The 21,721-nt window shown below is 38.0% G+C and overlaps 1 protein-coding gene across 1 annotated transcript; it reads right to left on the bottom strand.

Moving 5' to 3' along the window:
• Positions 1–20: 20 nt before the first annotated feature.
• LOC109044719 (Ionotropic receptor 76b) lies at positions 21–21,721 on the bottom strand. The gene is made up of 11 exons (XM_072305859.1): positions 21,515–21,721; positions 20,302–20,517; positions 19,617–19,726; positions 18,101–18,280; positions 13,889–14,047; positions 12,592–12,763; positions 11,640–11,827; positions 4,365–4,473; positions 3,234–3,411; positions 2,110–2,413; positions 21–803 (listed from the first exon to the last, which is right to left on the bottom strand). Exons 2-11 carry the CDS (start codon positions 20,399–20,401, stop codon positions 663–665), a joined length of 1,641 nt encoding a protein of 546 aa, XP_072161960.1. The 5' UTR covers positions 20,402–20,517; positions 21,515–21,721; the 3' UTR covers positions 21–662.

The raw sequence follows: 21,721 nt of genomic DNA, 5'->3' as shown, positions 1-21,721 counted from the left end.
TTCCATGCGCCTGACTTTTTAATGACGTAAAAAGCACTGGAAAAAACACATTGGATCTAGAGTCCAGACTCTTGAAAAAATTGACAAGAAAAAATAATCTTGATTCAATCAGCTTTAAGCTTAAATCAAAAGGAAATCCGCTCAAATCAAGAGGCTTGGTTCTTGATTTAAGCAAAAATCTGATTGAATCAAGAGTATTTTTTCTTGTCGATGTTTTTAAGAGTCTGGACTCTAGATCCAAAGTGTTTCTTTCCAGCGGGTCTTTCATGCATACTAATGATCCATTTTATGACTTGGTCTAAAATTGCTTCAGGTACAGAGTTTGCACCATACTTAATCGCAGAGAATTAGTTTCTCTAAAATAAAAACTTTTTTTTATCGTGAAACTTAGACATGTCCAGTGAACATCCAGTTAGTGAAAATTCAGTCATTACAGGTTTCTACACGGAAAAAATTCTTAATAATAAAGTATGATGCAGTATATCTTAGATCAAGAAACTTGTTAGGTAAAATTTATCTTGTGAATATGCACCAACAGTAACGTCTTTTTGACTACACATAGAAATCGGGGAAGAGGGAGTTTAAAGTCAAAATTTTGACATTTTCTTAAATTGTGGAAAATCAGCCATCCTGTCTTGAGGCTTTAAGACCGAATGAACCCTTCACTGCTGCCATTTGTAGAACAACAATGCAGAAGGTGTCCTTACTGGGATCAGTTTCCTCTGTCCATCTCTGTTGTTGTATACCATGTATTCTCGTCCATTGATTGTAGTGTGCATTCCAGGAATTTTAGTAGGATGCACCTGCAAATAATAACCGATCAAGGGATAGTCCCATGTTTACGTGTACACACTATAATATTGTGCAGGGGCAATTTTTCCCCTTAATTATTTGAAGAGCTTCCGGGGTATTTTCACTATAAGTTAGGCGCGATTGCAAAATTTTTCATCAGAGGTAAACGCGCTTACAGTGATCCCTAAGAACAGTGCAATTTCAATGCTTCTTATTAAAACTATTAATAAAAATGTAAATAGAGAGAGAAAATTAGTCGGATTTTACTTTCAATGACAATAATCACTACATAGTGTACAGACTACAAATGTTTCAAAATCATGCGTTGATTGGCACGAACTCCGCAAGTTGAATCACGCCAAACTCAGTGTGGCCGGCACGGAACCCATATTCGCGCCTGCAAGACTGCAGGAATACTTCAAGCATTGCGCGTTAGGTACAGTGCTTGAAGTATCCCTGCAGCCTTGTGGACGCGAGTGTGCGTATGCGTGTCGCATCGGCCACACTGACACTCTGCCGTGCTAAGGAAAAATGGCGTATGAACATTCGAGAGTTGCCAAATTTCCTCCGATAAAAGGTTCATTTTTGAGGAGAGTTGCAAATATTTTCTCCTGAGATTTTAAGAGAATTTAGATCTAGCCGCGAATGAAATTTTCTTAAAAATTGGTGGGAAAATCTTCACAGGTTTCCCTGTCATTCATATTTTATACAAGGAAATTTGGCAACATCTGAAGGCTCATACGGCGTTGTTCCTTAGCACGGCAGCACTGTTTCAACACTTGCGATTATTCAAACATGCGGCGTTAGTGATTTTTACTTAAAATTATAAAGAAAATTTGGTTAAATCCGAATATTTTTTTTTCTTCATTTACATTTGTATTAATAGCCTTAAATAGAGTCATTGAAAGTGCATTCTCCTTAAGAAATACTATATGCACGATTCCTCTCGGTAAACATTTTTTTGATCGCGCTTATTGAAGCGTTTGGTGCAGAAAAGGCATTCCTGTTTACACGGTTTCAGAATTGCCACTGATAATTTAAATTTTAGAGAGGAGACAATTCAGTGAATTTTCCAAGTTTGATGTCAAAAGTCAGATGTTAAGTCAGATGCTAAAAGCATCAAATAAACGTATCTACCAACCAACCATACATTCAAAGAAAATCCAGTGAAAAAAATTGAATGGCGGGAGAAATTTTGAAACGTCGCATGACGGTTGTGATACTTCGGCCGGAGGGTGACGATACGGTCTAATGACTTCACCGTGGCGTCGGCATGCATCCCCCATGTAGTATCAAGGAAGAGGGGATTGAACTCACCTTGAGGTTCATGAAGTGGCTGAAGGGGTTCATCTTGGGCTTGGCGTCGACGATGCCGACCTTGTCGTTGTTGGGCCACAAGAAGACGTCCTCCTCCGGGTGGTAGCGTCGGATGATGAACTCGAAGAGGAAGACGAGACACGCGCTCGTGAATCCGCCCAGGATGACGAAGTAAGTCGTCGACAGATCAGAGTTTCGGAGCTTCCTCTCCATGCTCCCCAGGTCCAGTGGACAAATCGTCGCGTCAGGCAGGTCTTTTGTTAACAAGTGCTTGATTATACCCGACTCCACGTACGAAAGCATTCTGGAATCCCAGTTAAATGGATAAGTCGAAGGCAATGGAGATGTTGCGAGTGTTGGAATTTGTGATTTGACTATTGATACATATGTAAACGTTCGCGAGAAAAACGATGGTGCCACTGGTTTCTCTGAAATCAACTCCCAAGCTTTAAAAAAGCGCTCAAGTTGAAGCCAAAATGGAGGGGATATCCCACGCTATCCTAAGAGTCCACCTCTACATGAAGACGAACTAGATGCAAAGATTAGGGAGCAAATACATTGACAGGGCTGCCACTTTATTTGGGGACTCTAAAACTGGGAACACGGCATCCCTACTAATGTATATGCTCCTTATATATGCGTGGAGAGTTTGTCTTGAAGTAGAGGTGGACTCTCAGGATAGCGTGGGATATCCCCTCCATTTTGGCTTCAACTTGAGAGCTTTGTTTGAGCTTGGGAGTTGATTTCGCAATAAATGCACGCAGGCGTTGAAGTCTTGATTGGGGGGGGGGGGGGGCATGAAAAAGAACGCTAAAATATTCATTCCATTGCCTAAAAATGACCACCGGAAAATTGTCCGCGAAAAATCAAAATTTCGAATTTTCCCCACAATTTCACAGAAATCGCTCAAGTTGAGAATTTGTCTTAAAGAGGGCCAGCGGAAACTCACACTTATTGAAGAAGTGCAGATGCTGACCTTTTCTTGTCGAATAAGAAAACACACCGCAACAGTTTACCTAATTCTTAATTTACATTTGAAATAATCAAAAAGAAAACTGCACACGCTCAGCCTCTTGAGACTTTCCAGTTTTCAATAATTTGCGAGAAGTGCTTTTTTTACTCACATAGGATTGAATATCCTCGGAAGAATGCTGTTCTTAGGGTAGACAAAAGAGAGGGATGCTGTCAAAAATTTCTCCAACGTCAAGACGAACTGACAGTGCTGTTCACCCTCTTGGACGCGTTTCTCCATGTTCAGCATGAAAAAGTTGAGCCAAAACCGGTCTTGCAGGAACAAAGCCCCTATCAAAATTCATTTACAAAGATCAAAATTTCAACTATTGATTTTGAGAAAATAACACTACCGCTCAGAAAATGCATTATATAAAAACAGTTATCATCCTCCGTGTTTTGACATCAGAAGCATTAAATAAATGTACCGCTGATTAATCTATTTCAAATATGTTAGGCCCCTTTTCGCCATGTTGTTGATAGCTGGTACGGCATTTGAACGCATTGCCGCTGGTATACCAAGATTCTAGAGGGAGATTGAAATTGAAAAGCACTCCCTGTTGGCTTAGCGTTTAAACTACCTACTATTTTTGGCTTATCAAAGAAATAGCACAAGTACCGTATATTTTTTCATACATGTAAGTGCTTCAATGAATGAACCATCCCTGCTAAAAATGACGAGTAGGCTGTTCAGAATTTGCCAATTCACATGAATAGAAATTTTTACTTTCATGAGTAGAAATTCTACGCATATCACTAGAATATTCTACTCATAAGAGTAGAAAAGTTCAAATCATATGAATTCAATTTTTTTTATTTTTCAGAAGTGCTGTTTTTGACCCGGAGATACCGACATAGTACGTAAATTTGAAAAATAAAACATTTTGTTCTCATGATTTTTTTGATGCGGTGACTAGTTTCTGAGATATCGGACACGGTAGATTCAACGCTGAACTCATGTGAGTTAAAATCTCTAGTCATATGAGTTGGCGAAAACTGGATGGAGAAATTCTGATCATCTGAGTAATTCTATCATAGTTGAAATTCTATTCATATGAGTTGAAATTCTATTCATATCACTTTGATTTTCTACTCATTTGTACTCACCATTTTCAGCAGGTCAGAAATAATAATTTCACATAGAGAAATAAAGTCCATAAACTTATACACCGAAAACATTAGAAATATTAATATTAGTCCCAAAGATGAATTGGAATTGATTTTTTGGGAACGAAGTCACTCACCGTCCATGACAAGGTCAGCAAGATGATCTTGATCTATCTCTGTCAGATTAATGTAAGAGCCTCGACCTCTATTGAGTGATTTGCGCAGAACTTGTAATTGATCGTCCATCTAAAATTATGTTGAAATTCTTTTAGTCAAAACATGCTTCGCACTCAGAAACTCTAAGTAGGCCCTCGATCAAATTGTTGCTAAGATAAATTTTGAAATGTTGCAATCTCAATTGTGCGATAGAGTTGTACTGAAATTTTAATTATATACATCAGCGATGTTTCTTGAAAGTTTGCAACATTGATTTTCCTCCATTTGAATCCAGTTTAGAAACCGACTCTAAGTGATGCAGTGTGCTTTGTCTACAATTGATTGTTTTGCATGCATTTAAATGGAGGAAAACCGGTGTTGCCAAGTTACAAGTTTTGCTACTGTCATACTCTCAATGTGAAATATAGATTTTTTGCATTTCGATGGCTGGATCTTCTCACACAAAAGATATAGCCTACGTAGAAGTCTATATAAACAGAAATCATTCTGAGTATGAACTTTTTTAAAATCGATTCCTCTCCATTTCTCGAGCTCAGTGGCGTGGCGTGTTTGCAATATATCGATAAACCTATGGAAAAAGATCGATATACAGGGTGTTCACAACGAACACTTTAAAAATCTATATTTTTCACCATACCTTCAAATGGGGAAATATCGAATCGATCATTCACGCCACGCCACTGCTCGAGCTTCAAGCAATTCAACACTGTAAGAAAGTTCTGATCCCGTCAAAAGTTTCTCGCTTAAATTTAGCAACCTTGGGAGGTTCAAGAAGGTTTCAGGACATTCCGTCAACGATTTTTTGTCCGGACACCTGTTTAGTCCAGTAATTTACGTCTACACGTAAAATAAGAAACAGTGACTTGGTCCAAAGATTATATATTTCAGTCTGTATGTAAAATTATATTGACAATATCGAATTAGAAAATTGAGAGAGAAGAAGGTGTTGTTATGGTTTTTAAATGAAATGTTACTTTCTACTTTTGATTGATCTTTCAAATTTTCATTGGTGAATATTTGGTTTGATTTCTATCTATAAAATTGTCGATTTAAAATATTCCGTATATATATATACATATATACCTTTTTTTAAATGATAATATTACTTCATTTTAAAAACCTTATATTTTCAAAACGTGGCAAACATTTGTAAAACATTTTCCAAGCGATGGCGTTGATATTAATCTCGATGAGCCGTACTTGTGTTGAAAGGAACTATACAAAAATGAAAAAGAGAGAGAAAAAACCAAGGAGGACGCAATCTTTGGTTTTAACCCACTTTTACATCGATCTTTTACAGTCAAACACGTCCAATTTTGAGCGTTTGATTGCGAATACACCACGCTGCAGCACAGTAAAAGAACAAAATATAAAAGAAATATTAAAAAGCTTTGAAAATCATTAGATTAGACACGGAACCACTTTAATATTTTCAAAACACACGTTATATTTTCCTTTAATAATTTTTTTTTTCTCATCAATTTAAATGAGAATAATCCGTGCAGAGCGTGCAAACATTTCAAAATCATGAGTTGAAAAACGCTGACACCACGAGTTTAAATATTAGAGTTTAACACAGAGCAAAATGCGCACTGGCGCCTACAAACCTAACTGGATACTTCACGCGTTGCGCAATGCGTGAAGTATCCCTGTTAGGTTTGTAGGCGCCTATGCGCGTGTCACGCGATCGCCCGTCGCGTCGCGGAGTGCTACGGCGTTTCAAGCAACTATTTCGAGACATAGGTGTTGCACAGTATCATAGGCTCTCCAACGTATCAAGAATGACAAGCTTCCTTTCAGGGTACAGAGCTTGCCTTGCAAAATAAATCGAGATACTACGTTATAAAAAGAGAGTGGTAATCTAAAAAAACTCACTTAGTCTTAGCATCCGTTTTTAATAACGTTTAGACAGCATAATTTTTGAATTTCATTGGAGAACAATGTGACCCGATTTAGGCAGAAACATTATTGAGTATGCCGTCAAGAAAATTTTATTTTGAATCAAGAATAAAATAGCTGAATGAAAGCGGGTTTCTGCTTGATCTAAGTGATTTTTCTTTTTATTTAAGCATCCTTTTTTCTCTAAAGAGGCATTATTTTCTGTATTGATTTATGAGGAAATCTTCTTGGCGGTAAATTTGAGTTTATTTCTGCTTGAATCAAGTCACTTTTTCCTTTAATTAAGTTCAAAAATTATGCTAAACGTTACTGGACCAGATACTTGGACTTAGCAAGTTTTTCGGCTACAGCTCCCTTTTTTTCGTCGTCACTCGATTTAATTTGCGAGGGAGCTTCGTGCTTTTGAGAGATGCCATCAATCATGATATGTTGGAGTGCATTCAATCTTGTATGATACTGTGCAACACCTTCATGGCGAAATAGTAGTTCGAAGCGCCGCGGCACGCCGGCGCCGCGCCGCACGGTGGATCGAGTCAATGGTAGAGGTCGGTCATGGGCGACGAAAAAAAAAGTCTGATTTTAAATATTTTTTCTTGGTTTTCTAGTAGTTAAGCTTCCAAAATGAATGTATCCACGGTTCTAGGATCTTTGAACCCTTCCGCTTTGACATGCGGGTTGCCTAAAGCTGACATTGCAGGTGGTATCAAATTTGCCGTCTAATTCTCAAGGTTTTATTTCGCTTTTGCATGAGTTCTGTGGCAGATAAATCAAAATTTCAATTAAACATGCTTATTCTCCTCCCTTTAAGGAACATTTTGGTATATCATTAATGTGCATTGGCATATTTTTAGGAGGACCAAAACCACCTCCAAAGCTTGCTTTCAAAAAAAACGCCCAAAAAAATGTTAAAATAGCTCGATAAAAAAATGTCCACAAGTGTCCGCAAAATCCTTTGTTGGGTTGCCTCCTGTACACTATCAGGAATGATATTATGTAATAATTAGCCGCTAATATCCGCTAATCTGCGAAAACGGTCCATTTGAATGATAGGAAGTCGCGCCTGCTGGGAATCCGATCTTGCTCTATTGTCACCAAAAAAATCGTGCATCACACCATATCCTTCAATCTCGATAATTTTTCTACTGATCACTGATTTTGGCTTATTTGTTGATATTTTTGGACGAGACATTAACCTTCTGTTAGTCTTTGAAGCTGATTCGATCAGCGTTATACTGTGCGATAAAGTTTAAGGTGTACGTTTTGCGCATTGTATATTTCACAAGTCCCGTTTCTTGCAAAATGTCTTCAACATACCTAGAACTCTTTCATGAGCTCCATACAAATACAATTTCAACTCCCCCCCCCCCCTTGGAGGATGGCAATACTTTCTCTACCCTAGGGTAGCGAGAAAGTAAAAACTGGTTGTGGGTTGAAAAAGAAGAAATACAAGAAATTTCTTCAGGAGACAATAGTCCTTCTCAGAGGTTCTTCAAGGGATCAGAACTTGCATGAAAAGTAAATTTCCTCCTATTTTAATATGTATTCAATAAATATGTTTCAAACTTCACTCCAAACATCGAGGAACAAAATGAAATAATGGAAGATAATATAATTTTTTTTTTCTCTGCACTTTCAATTTTTTTATCTGGTGATAAGTACCTATAATAATTTTCTAGGATGACTCGATAAAAAGAAGCTACAGTATATACGTCTCTTTTTTATTTCTTTAATATATTGATCTATTTTTTGAAATATGCATATTTGTTGAATAACTGAAAGAGTAGAGAGTTCATAAAAATGAAAACGTCTATTGACTGGCTGGAGGAAAAGAGAAGAAAAATGAACATTATCAGAATGTTCCGTATATGTGTCAGTATGCAATTGCGAGAAACCAATTAACATGGACAAAAAACGATGTTAGCAGAAATTGAAAGAAATATGGCAACCTTCGTGGTGAGGGGGCTGTAAAGCCGTCCTCCCTTACTCCTCAAGTAATGTCCTTGAGTCAAGTTCTGCAAAATTATTCTTTACGTAAGATGCTTACGGTCCCATTCGCCGAAAGTAACGTGATAAAACAGCTATCGAGGATCCCATTTTCAATAGTTATGAAAAAGTGTGTCAAACTCGTATTAAAACTCGTTATTCGGCTGAAAAATGATCAAAAATGGAATCTACGACGAAAAATACGAGGGGCGTTCAATAAGTAAGTATCCCCCCCTCTCTAAAATCCATAAGAATGGACCAATTTTAAAAAACTTGGGCTCAAAATCTTCCTTAGGATATTTTAAGTTCAACAAAACAAACCGCAACAAAATCGGACTATGTGCGGCCGAACGCGAGCCGTTTGAACGCGCCGAGGTGCTCGACGCTCCCGCCGAATCTGCGAGGATTTGAAGTCCGCTACAGGAGAAGAGCTTCTCTGCCAAAGCCTCAGTCGTTCATCACTGACGAAAAATCAAAGAAATTTTTGTAGAATAAGGGGCTTACCTCATTTCTCCACATAACCAGCTCGATCCAAGCAAGTCTGATACTGACTAAGACTAAGAGAACAGCTTTTGGATGCCTCGTGCGTGGAAGTCTTTCAGCTGACCGCGGATGAAAGAGTGGACGGCTTGTTTGACCTCTTCCACTGATTCAAAATTAACTCCTCCGAGTTCAGATTTCAGGAACGGGAATAAATGGTGGTCTGGTTTGCCATTTATTATCGTATCTGAAATCTGAACCCGGAGGAGTTAATTTTGAATCAGTGGAAGAGGTCAAACAAGCCGTCCACTCTTTCATCCGCGGTCAGCTGAAAGACTTCCACGCACGAGGCATCCAAAAGCTGTTCTCTTAGTCTTAGTCAGTATCAGACTTGCTTGGATCGAGCTGGTTATGTGGAGAAATGAGGTAAGCCCCTTATTCTACAAAAATTTCTTTGATTTTTCGTCAGTGATGAACGACTGAGGCTTTGGCAGAGAAGCTCTTCTCCTGTAGCGGACTTCAAATCCTCGCAGATTCGGCGGGAGCGTCGAGCACCTCGGCGCGTTCAAACGGCTCGCGTTCGGCCGCACATAGTCCGATTTTGTTGCGGTTTGTTTTGTTGAACTTAAAATATCCTAAGGAAGATTTTGAGCCCAAGTTTTTTAAAATTGGTCCATTCTTATGGATTTTAGAGAGGGGGGGATACTTACTTATTGAACGCCCCTCGTATATAAAAATGAGTGTAATTTGATCTATTCTAAGGGTGGGAAATCTCCGTAATCAGAGAAAATAAGACGCGTGATGCGCGATGATCGACCCCTCCCATTGACTCGATCCACCGTGCGCCGTCGCGAAGTTATCGTACAGAGGAGAAATCTAAGAGCCTTCAGCTGAGGAAAATCAAAAGGTTCATCCGATTCAGGTATAAGAAGATGGGATTTTCTTGAAAGACAAGTAAGTCCTGTTGCACCAAAGAGGTGTAGAGAGTTTTAGTGAATTTTCCCTCATGGAATTGACGCCAAAATTCTCAATTATATATTTGTTTCCGTTTGGCCAACCAAACAAACAAAAAACGAACAAACCCTCATTCTTCCAAGACATCATACATTTCATCCAAAAACGTCGTGAGCAAATGTTGTTTGTATTTACATGTAGACCAATTAACTTTGGGTCTCAATAATTGGTAAGTGCATGGACCAAAACTCCCCTGCCGAAAAAACGCGTGGACTTAAACTACTGGAAAAAACAAGTGTTCGGACAAAATCTCGTTGACGAAATGTCCTATAACCTTCAAAAATCAATAAATCAGAGCGACAAGATTAGTTTTTTGTGGTTTTACACGAATCTACATAACTTGATTTCAGTGGCGTGGCATACTTTGCGATGTATCGATGATTGATCTGCCGCATTTAAACCAATGGAAAAGGATCGATAAATATGGTGTTGGCAACGGACACCTCAATAATCGATTCTTTACCTTAGCTTCATATGGGGAAATATCGATAATCGATCTTTCTCGCCACTCCACTGCTTCATTTAACTGGTGGAAATTTTTCGATTAATGGAGACCATAACGGAAGTGTAGAAACATATGGAATAATATACGTAAACATATATCATATCAATATTTTCATTAATTCACACTTCGGTGTAACGTATAAGGGTGGTTTCACGATAACTGGAATAGTTTTGTCGCCGTAACAGACAACACATTTTTCGGTCATATTGTTAGTAGAAATGATAATCACTCGCATTTTTTCGCATTAGTCTTCAAAGGGTTACGTATTATAACGCTTTCTAATGATTTATTGCTCTACTTCTCAATTAATATTACGCCGTGAATTCCGAAAATGTGCTGTCTCTTACGCGTTAAAAAGTCAGCGAAACAGACAGCACATCTTCGGCCATTTATATATTAAAATTGAAAAGTAGAGCGATAAATCTTTGAAAAGCGTTATAACACGGTAACCGTTTGAAGATTAATGCGAAAAAACTCGAGTGATTATCATTTCCACTAAAAATATGACCAGGGCCGGATTAAGGGGATGGTCACATGGGCCGCGGCCCATGGCGGCAAAATGTAGTGGGCGGCAAATTTTGCATCTTTTTGAATGTAGGTATCAAAGAAAGAGAGAAAAAAATCGGATTTAGAAAATAAATTACAGACGAGAAAAGACGACAAAATCTCTCATTTTCTCATAGTAAAAGTATAGAAATTTCTAATTTTGTCGTCTCTCGGTGATACAAGAGACAACACCTTCAATAAGTCGAGTTAAAAGAGAAACCAAACACGCAATTTGACCTGGAACGGAGCGGCGCGGCGGTCAGCATGAAACACATAGCGCCTACAAGACTGCATGAATACTTCCCGCATTGCGTCAAACACACTGCGGTCAGCAGCAGTCCGCCGGAAACGCATAGCGCCTGCAAGACTGCATGAATACTTCACGCATTGCGCCAACACAGTGCGGTCGGCGCGGCGATGGAAGTTAACATTTTTAACCACATTTGCACATTTATGTTTGTTCTTTCATAATTTTTTTGTTCGTTTTTTTATAAATAGAAGGCCTTGTCCAAACAGGGATGGCTTTACGGAACTGAACTTCTGTTAGTGTCGACAGGGCTTTCACAAAAAATGTACCCAACACGAGTAAACGCGTCTCATACACCCCTCCCCCACCGGCAAGATAATTAACTGTGCTCTTCCATAGTTCATTAGGTCAATAGTGAACCGAGCACCAGTTTGATCTATGAATGTTTTTCACCTGAACGGAGTATCACATTAAAACTGAATAAAGTCAGATGGGGAATGTCCCTGAAGAAAAAAAAAAAAAAAAAAAAAAAAAAAAAAAAAAAAAAAAAAAAAAAAAAACCTGAACGGAGTACTCCACGGCAGCGCCTTTTTCAGCCATCCATTTGCCGTACCAAGCGATATCATCAACGGTGTGGATTGACAGAGTGAACTTCGAGAGAGTCAAAAAGGCGGTTAAGTTAGCTGTGTAGAAGGCCGTCAGGATCATGATGAAAATCCACCACCCGGCGAACAACACCCGCGTCGAATCTGTACACACCAGAAGAACTTGATCAAATTTTGCAATAAGGAACCACTATCACTGGCTCCCCCATGCAAGCACATATGGATCGCATTTAGCAAAAAGGAACCAGCGTGATTAAAGTGTTTTCAAAATCGTGCAACTTCTTTTTTTTCTTTTAAAAATGCTATAAATATTTCCAGAATTAAAATTTACACAATTATTTCCATTTAAAACGAACAATTTTTTGATGGGATGCAAACAATATTTGCTATTGTGGGAGATCTTTTAGAGAATTATGAAGAAGCAACATTTTAACAACCCTATAATTGCGCTGGTTCCTTTTTGCTAAATGTGATCCATATCTGCAGTATATATAAGCAAAAAAAAAAAAGAAAGAAACAGTGGAAGCAAGGCTAAAATACATCAAAATACATGGGACGTTTAGATGTCTCACGACACAATTATCAACCGCTAAAAAAGTACAAAAATAAAAAAGAAATTAAAATTAAAAGATACCAGCAAGGCGTTACATAGTGTTCGTGACAGATGAAAGCACATATCTGCATATGGAAACCAATGGCATGTATGTTGTTTCTAAAATGGGCCATAAATAGTGGTTCCTTCTTGCAAAATATAATCCAGCTATTCAAGAGTTGAAAAACACCCGATGGACGTATACATATCGACGGTAAACAATTTTCATTTATCTTTTTCTTCCATCGCGTTGTCTTTGAATGTAAATAATCAGCCTGCAGAGGCTATATCTCGGGTTCCGATAATTCAAGCTCACCGTGAATTGGAGACAGGGTTGAGCCTTGCTTCATGAGAGCTCCGTAAACGAACCAAACGCAGTCGGCCAGTGAGAACACCTGAGAAGGGCCGCACATCCAGGCTCTGATTTTCATTATTACCCATATCACTGGACCAGTGAAGATAACTGCAGCCAATATGAAAAACCATACCTGGAAATCAGGCCAATCGTGTGTGTCAAATGGGACACGGTTCAAGGGATCAAATGTAGAAAATTGAAAATTGTGCATGTGACCATCCAAAACCTTAGGCCTTTGGTGATCAAAACCTCAAAATCAAGTTTTAATTATATGGAAATTTTAAGCTACTTTTAGTAGATGTCAAAGATCCTGATGGCCAAAAAGCGAAACCACACATCTCCGTTTGCGATGTTGCAAATTTCCTGTGATTCTTTATTTTTCCTTTAAAAACTAGTCAACGTAATTTCTTGAAAACTTCCTTAATTTATTTTCTCTGCCACCAGAATATTCTGTAGAAACTTCAAGCTATACAAATGGCTTGTCCTTCTTCGGGAAAATTAAGTAGGAGCAGAAACTATGAAATCTCATAATGGAGATACGTGTTTCATCACTTCAGCCATCGAATTACAGGTTATTGAAAAGGATCAAAATTTTTTTCTTGATAATCTGACCGCAAGCGTGGCGAATCATACAGTATGCTTGATTGAGTGGTGTTTCTGCCAACACTTCGAACCTTAATTTAATTAAAACTGATGACTATCGATTTTGTACTTTAGCTCAAGAGGACGATTGCCTCGGCCTGCGTTTTAAGTAGGGACGAATCATTTCAACCGATGGAACTCCAAACCACGTATCTGGCTTTAAGACGTAGCAGACTTCCTGCCATAGGTACTTTATTTTTTCTGTAAAAAAAACTACATAACGTTCAATCTTTAAAATTTTTGGGATTTTACCACTTTGCGCGAAGAAAAATATGTGAAAACTTCACGCAATGATGCTGATTCGCTTTCAGTCAAAAAGAATATACGGCGGTGAAGATTTGTAAACAAAGCAATTGACATTCTATGCTAAGAGATTTTAGATAAGATCGTCATTAGACTTGTTATGAAAAATGGAAGATTGTGGTAAAAATTCCCACAAAGAAGGTAAAACTAGAAATAATGAAATTACTCCCCCCCCCTTGGAGGATGACAGTACTTCCTCTACCCTAGGGGAGCGAGAAAGTAAAAATGCTGGGGTCGGTAATCCTGAAAATTTCCAGTAAAAACCCCTACGAAGGAAAGTGCGAAAAATGATTCGGTTTCTTTGAATTTTTACCTCTCTCGCAAAAGGCGCCAAAAGACCTGATCCTGTGGCCGACTCACTTGGACGTCGGGTCAAAATCACGTACTCATACTGACAAAGCTCTGCTCCCCACTCCAACACGTTCTCCAAGTCTGGAAGGTTTGGGACGAAGGCTGCTACCATGTCGGCTTGCTGCAAAGATTAATTACTTAAAATTAGTGGGAAATTTGTGAATATTTTCCCCCCAAAATTTTCAGAAAATTGTGTACGTAATTTAATCTAAAATATCTGAAAATTTCAAGAGAAAATGTGCAGGAATTTCATTAAAAATGCATGTTTTATCGAGGCAAATTTGGCAACTCTCGAATGTTCATACGCCGTTCTTCCTTAGCGCGGCAGTATAATGGGGCCAGTAACTTGAAATGGAGGGGACGAAACGCTACACCTGAGCTGCTGCAAGAGCAAGGAATTCGAAACGCCTTCAATTTTTGTGCCGCAACACGCTCATCCACAGAACACGAATAGTTGCATTCATGCCTTTACAGTAACTTGATAACCGTGTCCCGGCTTCTGATACCATGCCAATACGATGAATTCTCTTGCTGTGCTAAGAAAAAACGACTTGTGAGCATTCGAATGTTTCCAAATTTTTTCCCAATTAAATATTTACCTCTTGGGAGACTTATCAATATTTTTCCTTGAAATTTACAGATACGTCAGATGTGACGGCGATTAAAATTTTCTGAAAAATGGAAGAAACATATCCACAAATTTCTTTTTCTAGGGAAATTTTGTACACTCATATGGTGTTGTTCCTTAGCACTGCAGTCTTGGTCCATCTCGGCATTTTCCACGTTCAAAACGGTGTTTTACTAGTTTTGAACATGTGGACACCACATCAGAGCATCGTGAGGAAATCTCTGATGATCCCATTGGCGTGTCAAAGTAAAACGTTCAAAAAAAAATTTCGATAGTTTAATGTGACCTTATTTCAAAAAATGAAATATGAAGAAGAAATAAAAACAAAAGTATTTTGAAATTCTACCATAAAACAATCAAAACAGATTGAAAACCCCCAAAAACATCTCTATATTGCAATCTACAGTAAAGAGCCTTGTATAAATCACAACGAAAAGAACTTCAATTTTCATCTTTAAAATCTAGGAAATATCTACAACGTCTCTGGAGAACCATCTATTGTTTTTTTTTTTTTTTTTTTTTTTTTTTTTTTTTTTTTTTTTTTTTTTTTTATGGAGCGGTAAATCAGAAATAGAACGAAAACATTTGTTTGTAGACTTATCATTTTTTTCGGAATCCGAGAATAAGGAACGAAGGCTTTGAAACGAGGGTAAATAAATATAGAAACATTGTTGTCAATCTATAGCAAAAGCTCGTTTTCTTCACATTCTTTCTCAAGGGGAAAAAATCGGAGGAATCTTGGCGAAAATGAGACACTGTAAAGAGGTGACTGGGTAACGACTAAATGTTGAATAACAATCAATTAGGCGAATCGTCAGCGCGGCACATTCTGCCCTCGAAGTCTTACGGACGAAAATCGCTCCTTCATTCGTGCTTTAAGCAAGCTGCGCTATATCCACTCTCGTCATAGTCCTAGGACGTGCATTTAGAACATTTTATGCAATTTTTTTCAACCTTTTCCTTCGTTCTTTGAACTGCAAACTTCGAACCGCCATCGTCCCAAATTGGTTGCAATTCAGAGCGTTTTTCATCTCAAAACCTTTGTGAAAAATTCTTTTATGCTCTGATTTCGATGACCAAATTATTTTGAGCTTTTATGAACTAAGGTCTCTTTACCCATGCTACCGTGCTGAGAGAAAACGCCGTATACATCGAGAGTTGCCAAATTTTCTTCGATGAAATGATTATTTATTAGGAAAATTATGAATATTTTTTCTTCACACTTTCAGACGTTTTAGATCAAATTACAAACAAAATTACTTGCAAAATTTGTAGACAAAGATTCAAAAATTTTCCTGAAAATTTGTGCTTTGCCAGAGGGAATTTGGCAACGCCTGAAGGCTCATACGGCGTTTTTCCTTAGCACGGCAGCGTAAACGGTCTTATTCTTTTGAATTTGATGAGTAATCCACGGAAAGTTCTAAGGCATGATTCCTGCCGGCGATCTTCCAAAAAATGAAACACAAGAATACATTTTTCAACGTTTAAGTGCAACCAATTTGTCCCTGGCTTAAATCTGCTGAATTTACTCTACTCGCGCAAGCACAATTTTTTCTCTTTCCCTTGCGACTTCCACCCTGCTTCACATCCGGGTGATTTTTGAAGTGTCGTTGAGCTTTAGGGGCAGGTTCTGCGGATCGATCGAGCTTTGATTTAGTTCCAATTCGTAAGTTTGAGTGACAGTCGTCGCTCATGAATGCTTCTTTGACAGCCCGACTGACCGTGTCACACTTTTTGACCGCCGCGCCGCTCACCTCTTGCGCGACCAACGTTGCCAAAGCTATCGAAAATCGTTTTGTAGCCTGTATGAAATTTTTTGTTTCGCAGGAAAAAATATATTAATTTTCAAGGAGTCTCTTATTTTTCAAATTTTAACGAGGGTAGATTTTGAAGGGCGTTTCGTCGTTCGTTTATATTATTTCTTTTCTTACGTCTACCAATATTCTGCTCGCGCCAAGGATCTACATGAGAACGTGTGCATCCCCGATAAATTTACCATTCAGATAAAAAAATGTGTAGCAAATGGAGATAATATTCTTTTTAATCACCAAAAGATGGCTCAAATTCATCACAAGAGAAATAAAGCGACTACCGTGATAATGTAGGAGGAGTAAAATCATTGATATTGTTCAAATGGACGTATTTCTGCCAAACGGAACTTGTATTATATTCTAATGTGTAACACGATTCTTCGGGAGATTACTGAGCGTCAGCAAATCCCTGGTAAAAATTGGCAGTAGAATCTGTGTTCCAAAATACCATAGACCTATAGCCGGCTGTAAGATTTCCAATAGCTTCTATAGCCGGCAACACAATTTCTTATAGCCTTTCATGGCCGATGGCGATTAAGCAACAGCCTGGCGATAAAGTGTATGCTAAACGTTACTAATTACGGATGCTAGGACTTAGTGACTTTTTGGACTACCGCTCTCTTTTTGGGCCGCAGTATCTTGATTTAATTTGCGAGGAAAGCTCCGTACTTTTGAAGGATGCCTGCCATTCCTAATATGTTGGAGCGCCTTCAATTTCGTATGATACTGTGCAATACCTCTGGTGTGAAATAGTTGCTTCAAGCGCCGCGGTACGCTGCGGCGAGGCGCGGCGAGCGGGCAGCCAGCGCTGAACGCGCATTGGCGCCTACAAACCTAACAGGGATACTTCACGCATTGGGCAATGCGTGAAGTATCCCTGTTAGGTTTGTAGGAGCCAGTGCGCCGCCGCTCCGCTTTGTGTTAGGCTCTAATATTTAACCTCGCGGAGTCAGCGTTTTTCAACTCATGACTTTGAAATGTTTGCACACTCTGTATGGATTATTCTCATATTTTAATCGATGAAAAAAAATACGTAGTAAAGGAAAATATCATATGCGTTTTGTAAATATTAAGGTGGTTCCGTACAAACTTAAGGATTTACAAAGCACAAAAATTTCTACACAATATCTTATAGCCTTTTACAGCCGATGGCGAAAAAGCAACAGTCAGGCGATAAAGTGTAAAGCCTGGCGATAGGAACTATAGCCCGGCTGTATAATTTTGTATCGCTTCGTGTAGCCCGGCCGTATGATTTTTTCCACTTTCTACAGCCAGCTATATGATTTTCTATCACCCTCTTAATCAGTCGGCTATAAGAACTCCTATGGTATTTTGAAACGCAGCTCCTATCGCCAATTTTTACTAGGGATTATTTAGCTCAATAGGCATTGATTAATTCAAGTAATTCCGACATCCGCTTTTTTCAGATAAAACACGGTTTTTTTTATCCGGAAGTATATATTTTTTCGTGAAGTATTTAGATAATTTAGACTAACTACAAAGAACATTTTCTAAAAAATTAAACGGCAAATATTCACCAGTTTTTCTGAAAATTTATATTTAATTAAGGAAATTTGGCAACCGGTCATTTTTCTTTAGGGTGGCAGATTAGACAGTGAATCGAGAAATGAGTGACCTCCCTTTGTTATCGACGCCTTGGTCCTCAACTGGTTATTTTTTTTCGTCCAGCATAAAATTATCTCTCGCGTTTAACGGTTATAATTCGTGACCTTACCCTGTTTTTCAACATGTCGGTTATGGTGCCTTTCTCGTCCAGTAACGACATGCTCGAAGGGAGCCTGATCTCGTAGGTGAAGCCGAATTTCTCCTGCAGGGTGTTCAGGATCTCGAAGGCTATCCCTCGGCCTATCATTGTCCCGTTGACATCTTGGATCCAACTCACGGGCCAATGATCCTGTGAAAAGCCCAGCAATATAAAATTCACTTCGTCACCATTCGGCCAAAATATCGCAGGTGCCATTCGACGTTTCAAAATTTCCGCCGCCATTTTATTTTTTTACAGAGAAATTGCAGGTTAAATCTGTTTGAAAATTTCACTAAATTTTATCGGCGCATAAAAAAAATTCAGTGAAATTTTTAGACAGCTTCGTTGAACAATTTCTGTCATCGATCCTTTTCCATATATTTAAATGGCAGATCAATCGATAAATCGCAAAGCACGCCACGCCACCGTTCATTTCTTATGTGGTTAATGAGTGTGCAATAATGCAATTGTGCATTGTTATGCATTTATTAGTAAGATCCAATTGGCCACCAGACAAGGTAGGCATGAGTTAATGCACTTTCTCTTCAAAGTTTCACGAGGAAAATTAATCACACAATAGGGAGTCTGGGAATAGAACAAGATATAAGTGTTTACGAATAAAAATGACATCATGTGTATGATCTAACTTCCATTTGACCTGTCTCAAAAATACTTATTAATATCTCGTTCAGGGGTTGGTTTCAGAACTTCCAATAATTGTATACATCGTTTTCTATGTAAAATTTGAAGAGGGAACATGTGATGTATTCTTTTAGTTCAGACCTTTTCTAGTCCCTTATTTGTGGTAATATTTGAGGGAATTGAAGGACAATGCGTTTCATACATGCAGTTTCTGAAAAAAACTGAGGTATCAATAATTTCATTTAAACCCAGTCTTAATGCATTTTCGGTGAAACATTCGATCCCAAATTCCAATTTGTTAGCATCATAAAGTCAATTTGAACTTTCTTTTTGCCATAAGAATTCATGTCATTTCGAAACTTCAAACACGTATTTCTCGAAAAAGGAAAACAGCATTTCTGCGCCTTGTCCTCCAAACCCTTCATTTGTTCCTATACTTAGTACACAAATACCTATATAAATTTCTACGGTTCAAAATCAATACTAACTGAATACCTACATAGTGATGAGTATTTGTAATTGAGCTTATCTCCCATAACACTAAAAAATATAAAGATAAACGCGTGTCAAAAACTATCTCCGGCTGGAAAAAAATGATTCGCATTTGTCGTCAAGAATCATTATTCTTGAATTAAGAATAAAATCGCTTACACCAAGCAGGAATCAGGTTTGTATAATGCGTGTCTTTCCTCTTAGTATGGGCATACATTTTCTTTTCGATTCAAGAAAAACTTCTTCTTGGCGAGAAATTCAAGAATATTTTTAATTAGACCAAGTCACTTTTTCCAATGCACGAGGAACAATTAATTCTACTTAGTTATCCAGAACGAAAAAGGAGACTTACAATTGTTATCACGCGCAGTTTTTTACCGCGAAGGAGTTCCTTTCTCAGTTGTGGCACTTGCTTCAATTTGCAGAAAAATTTAACATCCTTCGGAGTTTTCCGCTCAGGAACTACAAGAAACAAATTGTAACGAATAAATACAAATGTCTTGGCATAACTCGTGTTGTATTTAGCGTTGCAATACTTGAAATTCGTTGCTACTCTATCCGTAACACACAAGAATTGATATAGAACAACTTAAAAGAACTGACTTTGGTTCGCCATCAGGGGTATAGATTTTTTACCGAGTCAATTGAAATGAGACTCTAAAAATCATGAAAAATTGGACTGTAAAACTTTCTACGTCTTCAATTTTGCGGTATTGCCCCCACTGAGGTGCTTTACTACCAAAACATATAATTGGAAATGTCCATATCATCCAACGAATTGGGGTAGAACCATAATTTCAGGGGATTATAGCCCCTTTATCCGGCGCAGTCTCCTATTGCACCGCATTATTATTTTTTTATATTTTTTTTTTATTTATTTATTTTTTTTTTAACATTTCATTTTCTCAAGTAATAAATCCCGCTCATGTACATGACTCTCCTGGCTGACCGGTGCTCAATGGGTTTTGAAATTGTGTTTAAAAAGCCATAGTGATCAACGCATGCACTCTGTAAAAAAATGAAATGTGACATCTTACCCCATTGCCAAGGTGGTGGCTCAGTTGTGGTGACATTGAGCACGGGGTAGTTAGTGCACATGGTCATCAAAAACATCTCGATTAGCGGGCTGCTCGTCATTTTGAGTTTGGTGCTTTCGTCTTTCTTTTGAATATACTTATCGCCGGGATTAGGAGAAGTGTAGAACCGAGGCCGATTTGTAGAGATACGATTAGAAGTGCATTCTAATCATGGTGCTAGATTACATGAAAAAGAGTTGTCTTAGTAAAAATTGAATCCAAGACTGCTTTTAAAAAAATTTACAGCAGACTTGGTCCAATTTTAAGGCTCACCGATATAATGCCGATTTAATCTCCAGTTTATGCATATAAAAAGAATTTTAGCGGTTTCTAGATTCCTGGTAAAGTAAAAGATCCACAAGAGCCTTAGCGGCAATATTTGTGTCTGTGGCAATTATATTCATATAGTTAAGTTTACCAATCCCGTGATGAACACAATCAAGAATCGAATGCTGGCCTTGGTATCTCTTGGAGATCTTCTATAATCAGGAATCTAGTAGCCGAAAACACTCTTTTTTTCTACTTAACATTGTGAAAAATGCGTAAAAAATGAAGTCAAATTGACAACAAGAAAACAGCTATTTTTACTTTTTACAAATAAAAATACGTAAAAAAAAATCCAGTTTACTCTCAATTTTTTCCCCATCACAAATAACGAATTGTTTAAACATAAGTCTGAAACACTGAGCATTTCCGCCTTTTCTTCACGTACATCTTTATTCCTACTAGTAAAAATTATCAGTTTTACATTGATTTTTTAAGATTCATTTTATTAGCTGTGCCACCACAGGCGAATAATTTTATTTCGGTTTTAATTTATAGTGAACAATAAAATCATAACATCAAGACAGCAAATTGCGGTTGATTGACCCCGATACATTTTTTAAAAGCCACAATTTAAGGTCCAAAATAGTAATACTTTCAAACTTATACATAAAAATCACCAATTCTTATATTTTTAAAAGAATCACTTTATGAGCTGCGCTTTTGAGAACAAAAAATTTAGTTTTGATTTTAATTTTTTGCGTGCTTTCAACGAAACTTGGCAAAAAGTGTAGGTCGCACAATCCTAGCAGCATTAGAATGCTCTTAGTGCCTTTTTGTAAAATGCAATCCATTGCGAAAACCATTTTTCAAAAGCCCTACATCAAAATCCAAAATCCAATAAACTCACCTTAGGATCCGAACGGAAAAAAAGGAGATCAAGCACAAAAACAAAATAACTCGCTCCTGAGTTAAGTTCAACACCGGGAGCAGGAGTCGAGCTCCCGAGCCGGAAGACTGCGATGGGGTCAGGGGTCACCGATTACGACACAATTTTCCGACAGCGATTACCCTTGATGCACGAGAACGAATAAAGAGAATCCCAAATAAATTTGCT

The sequence above is a fragment of the Bemisia tabaci genome, unplaced genomic scaffold (assembly GCF_918797505.1).
Source record: "Bemisia tabaci unplaced genomic scaffold, PGI_BMITA_v3".
NCBI lineage: Eukaryota > Metazoa > Arthropoda > Insecta > Hemiptera > Aleyrodidae > Bemisia > Bemisia tabaci.
Note: the sequence above shows the minus strand (reverse complement) of the source record. Positions and strands in the feature narration are given on the sequence as shown.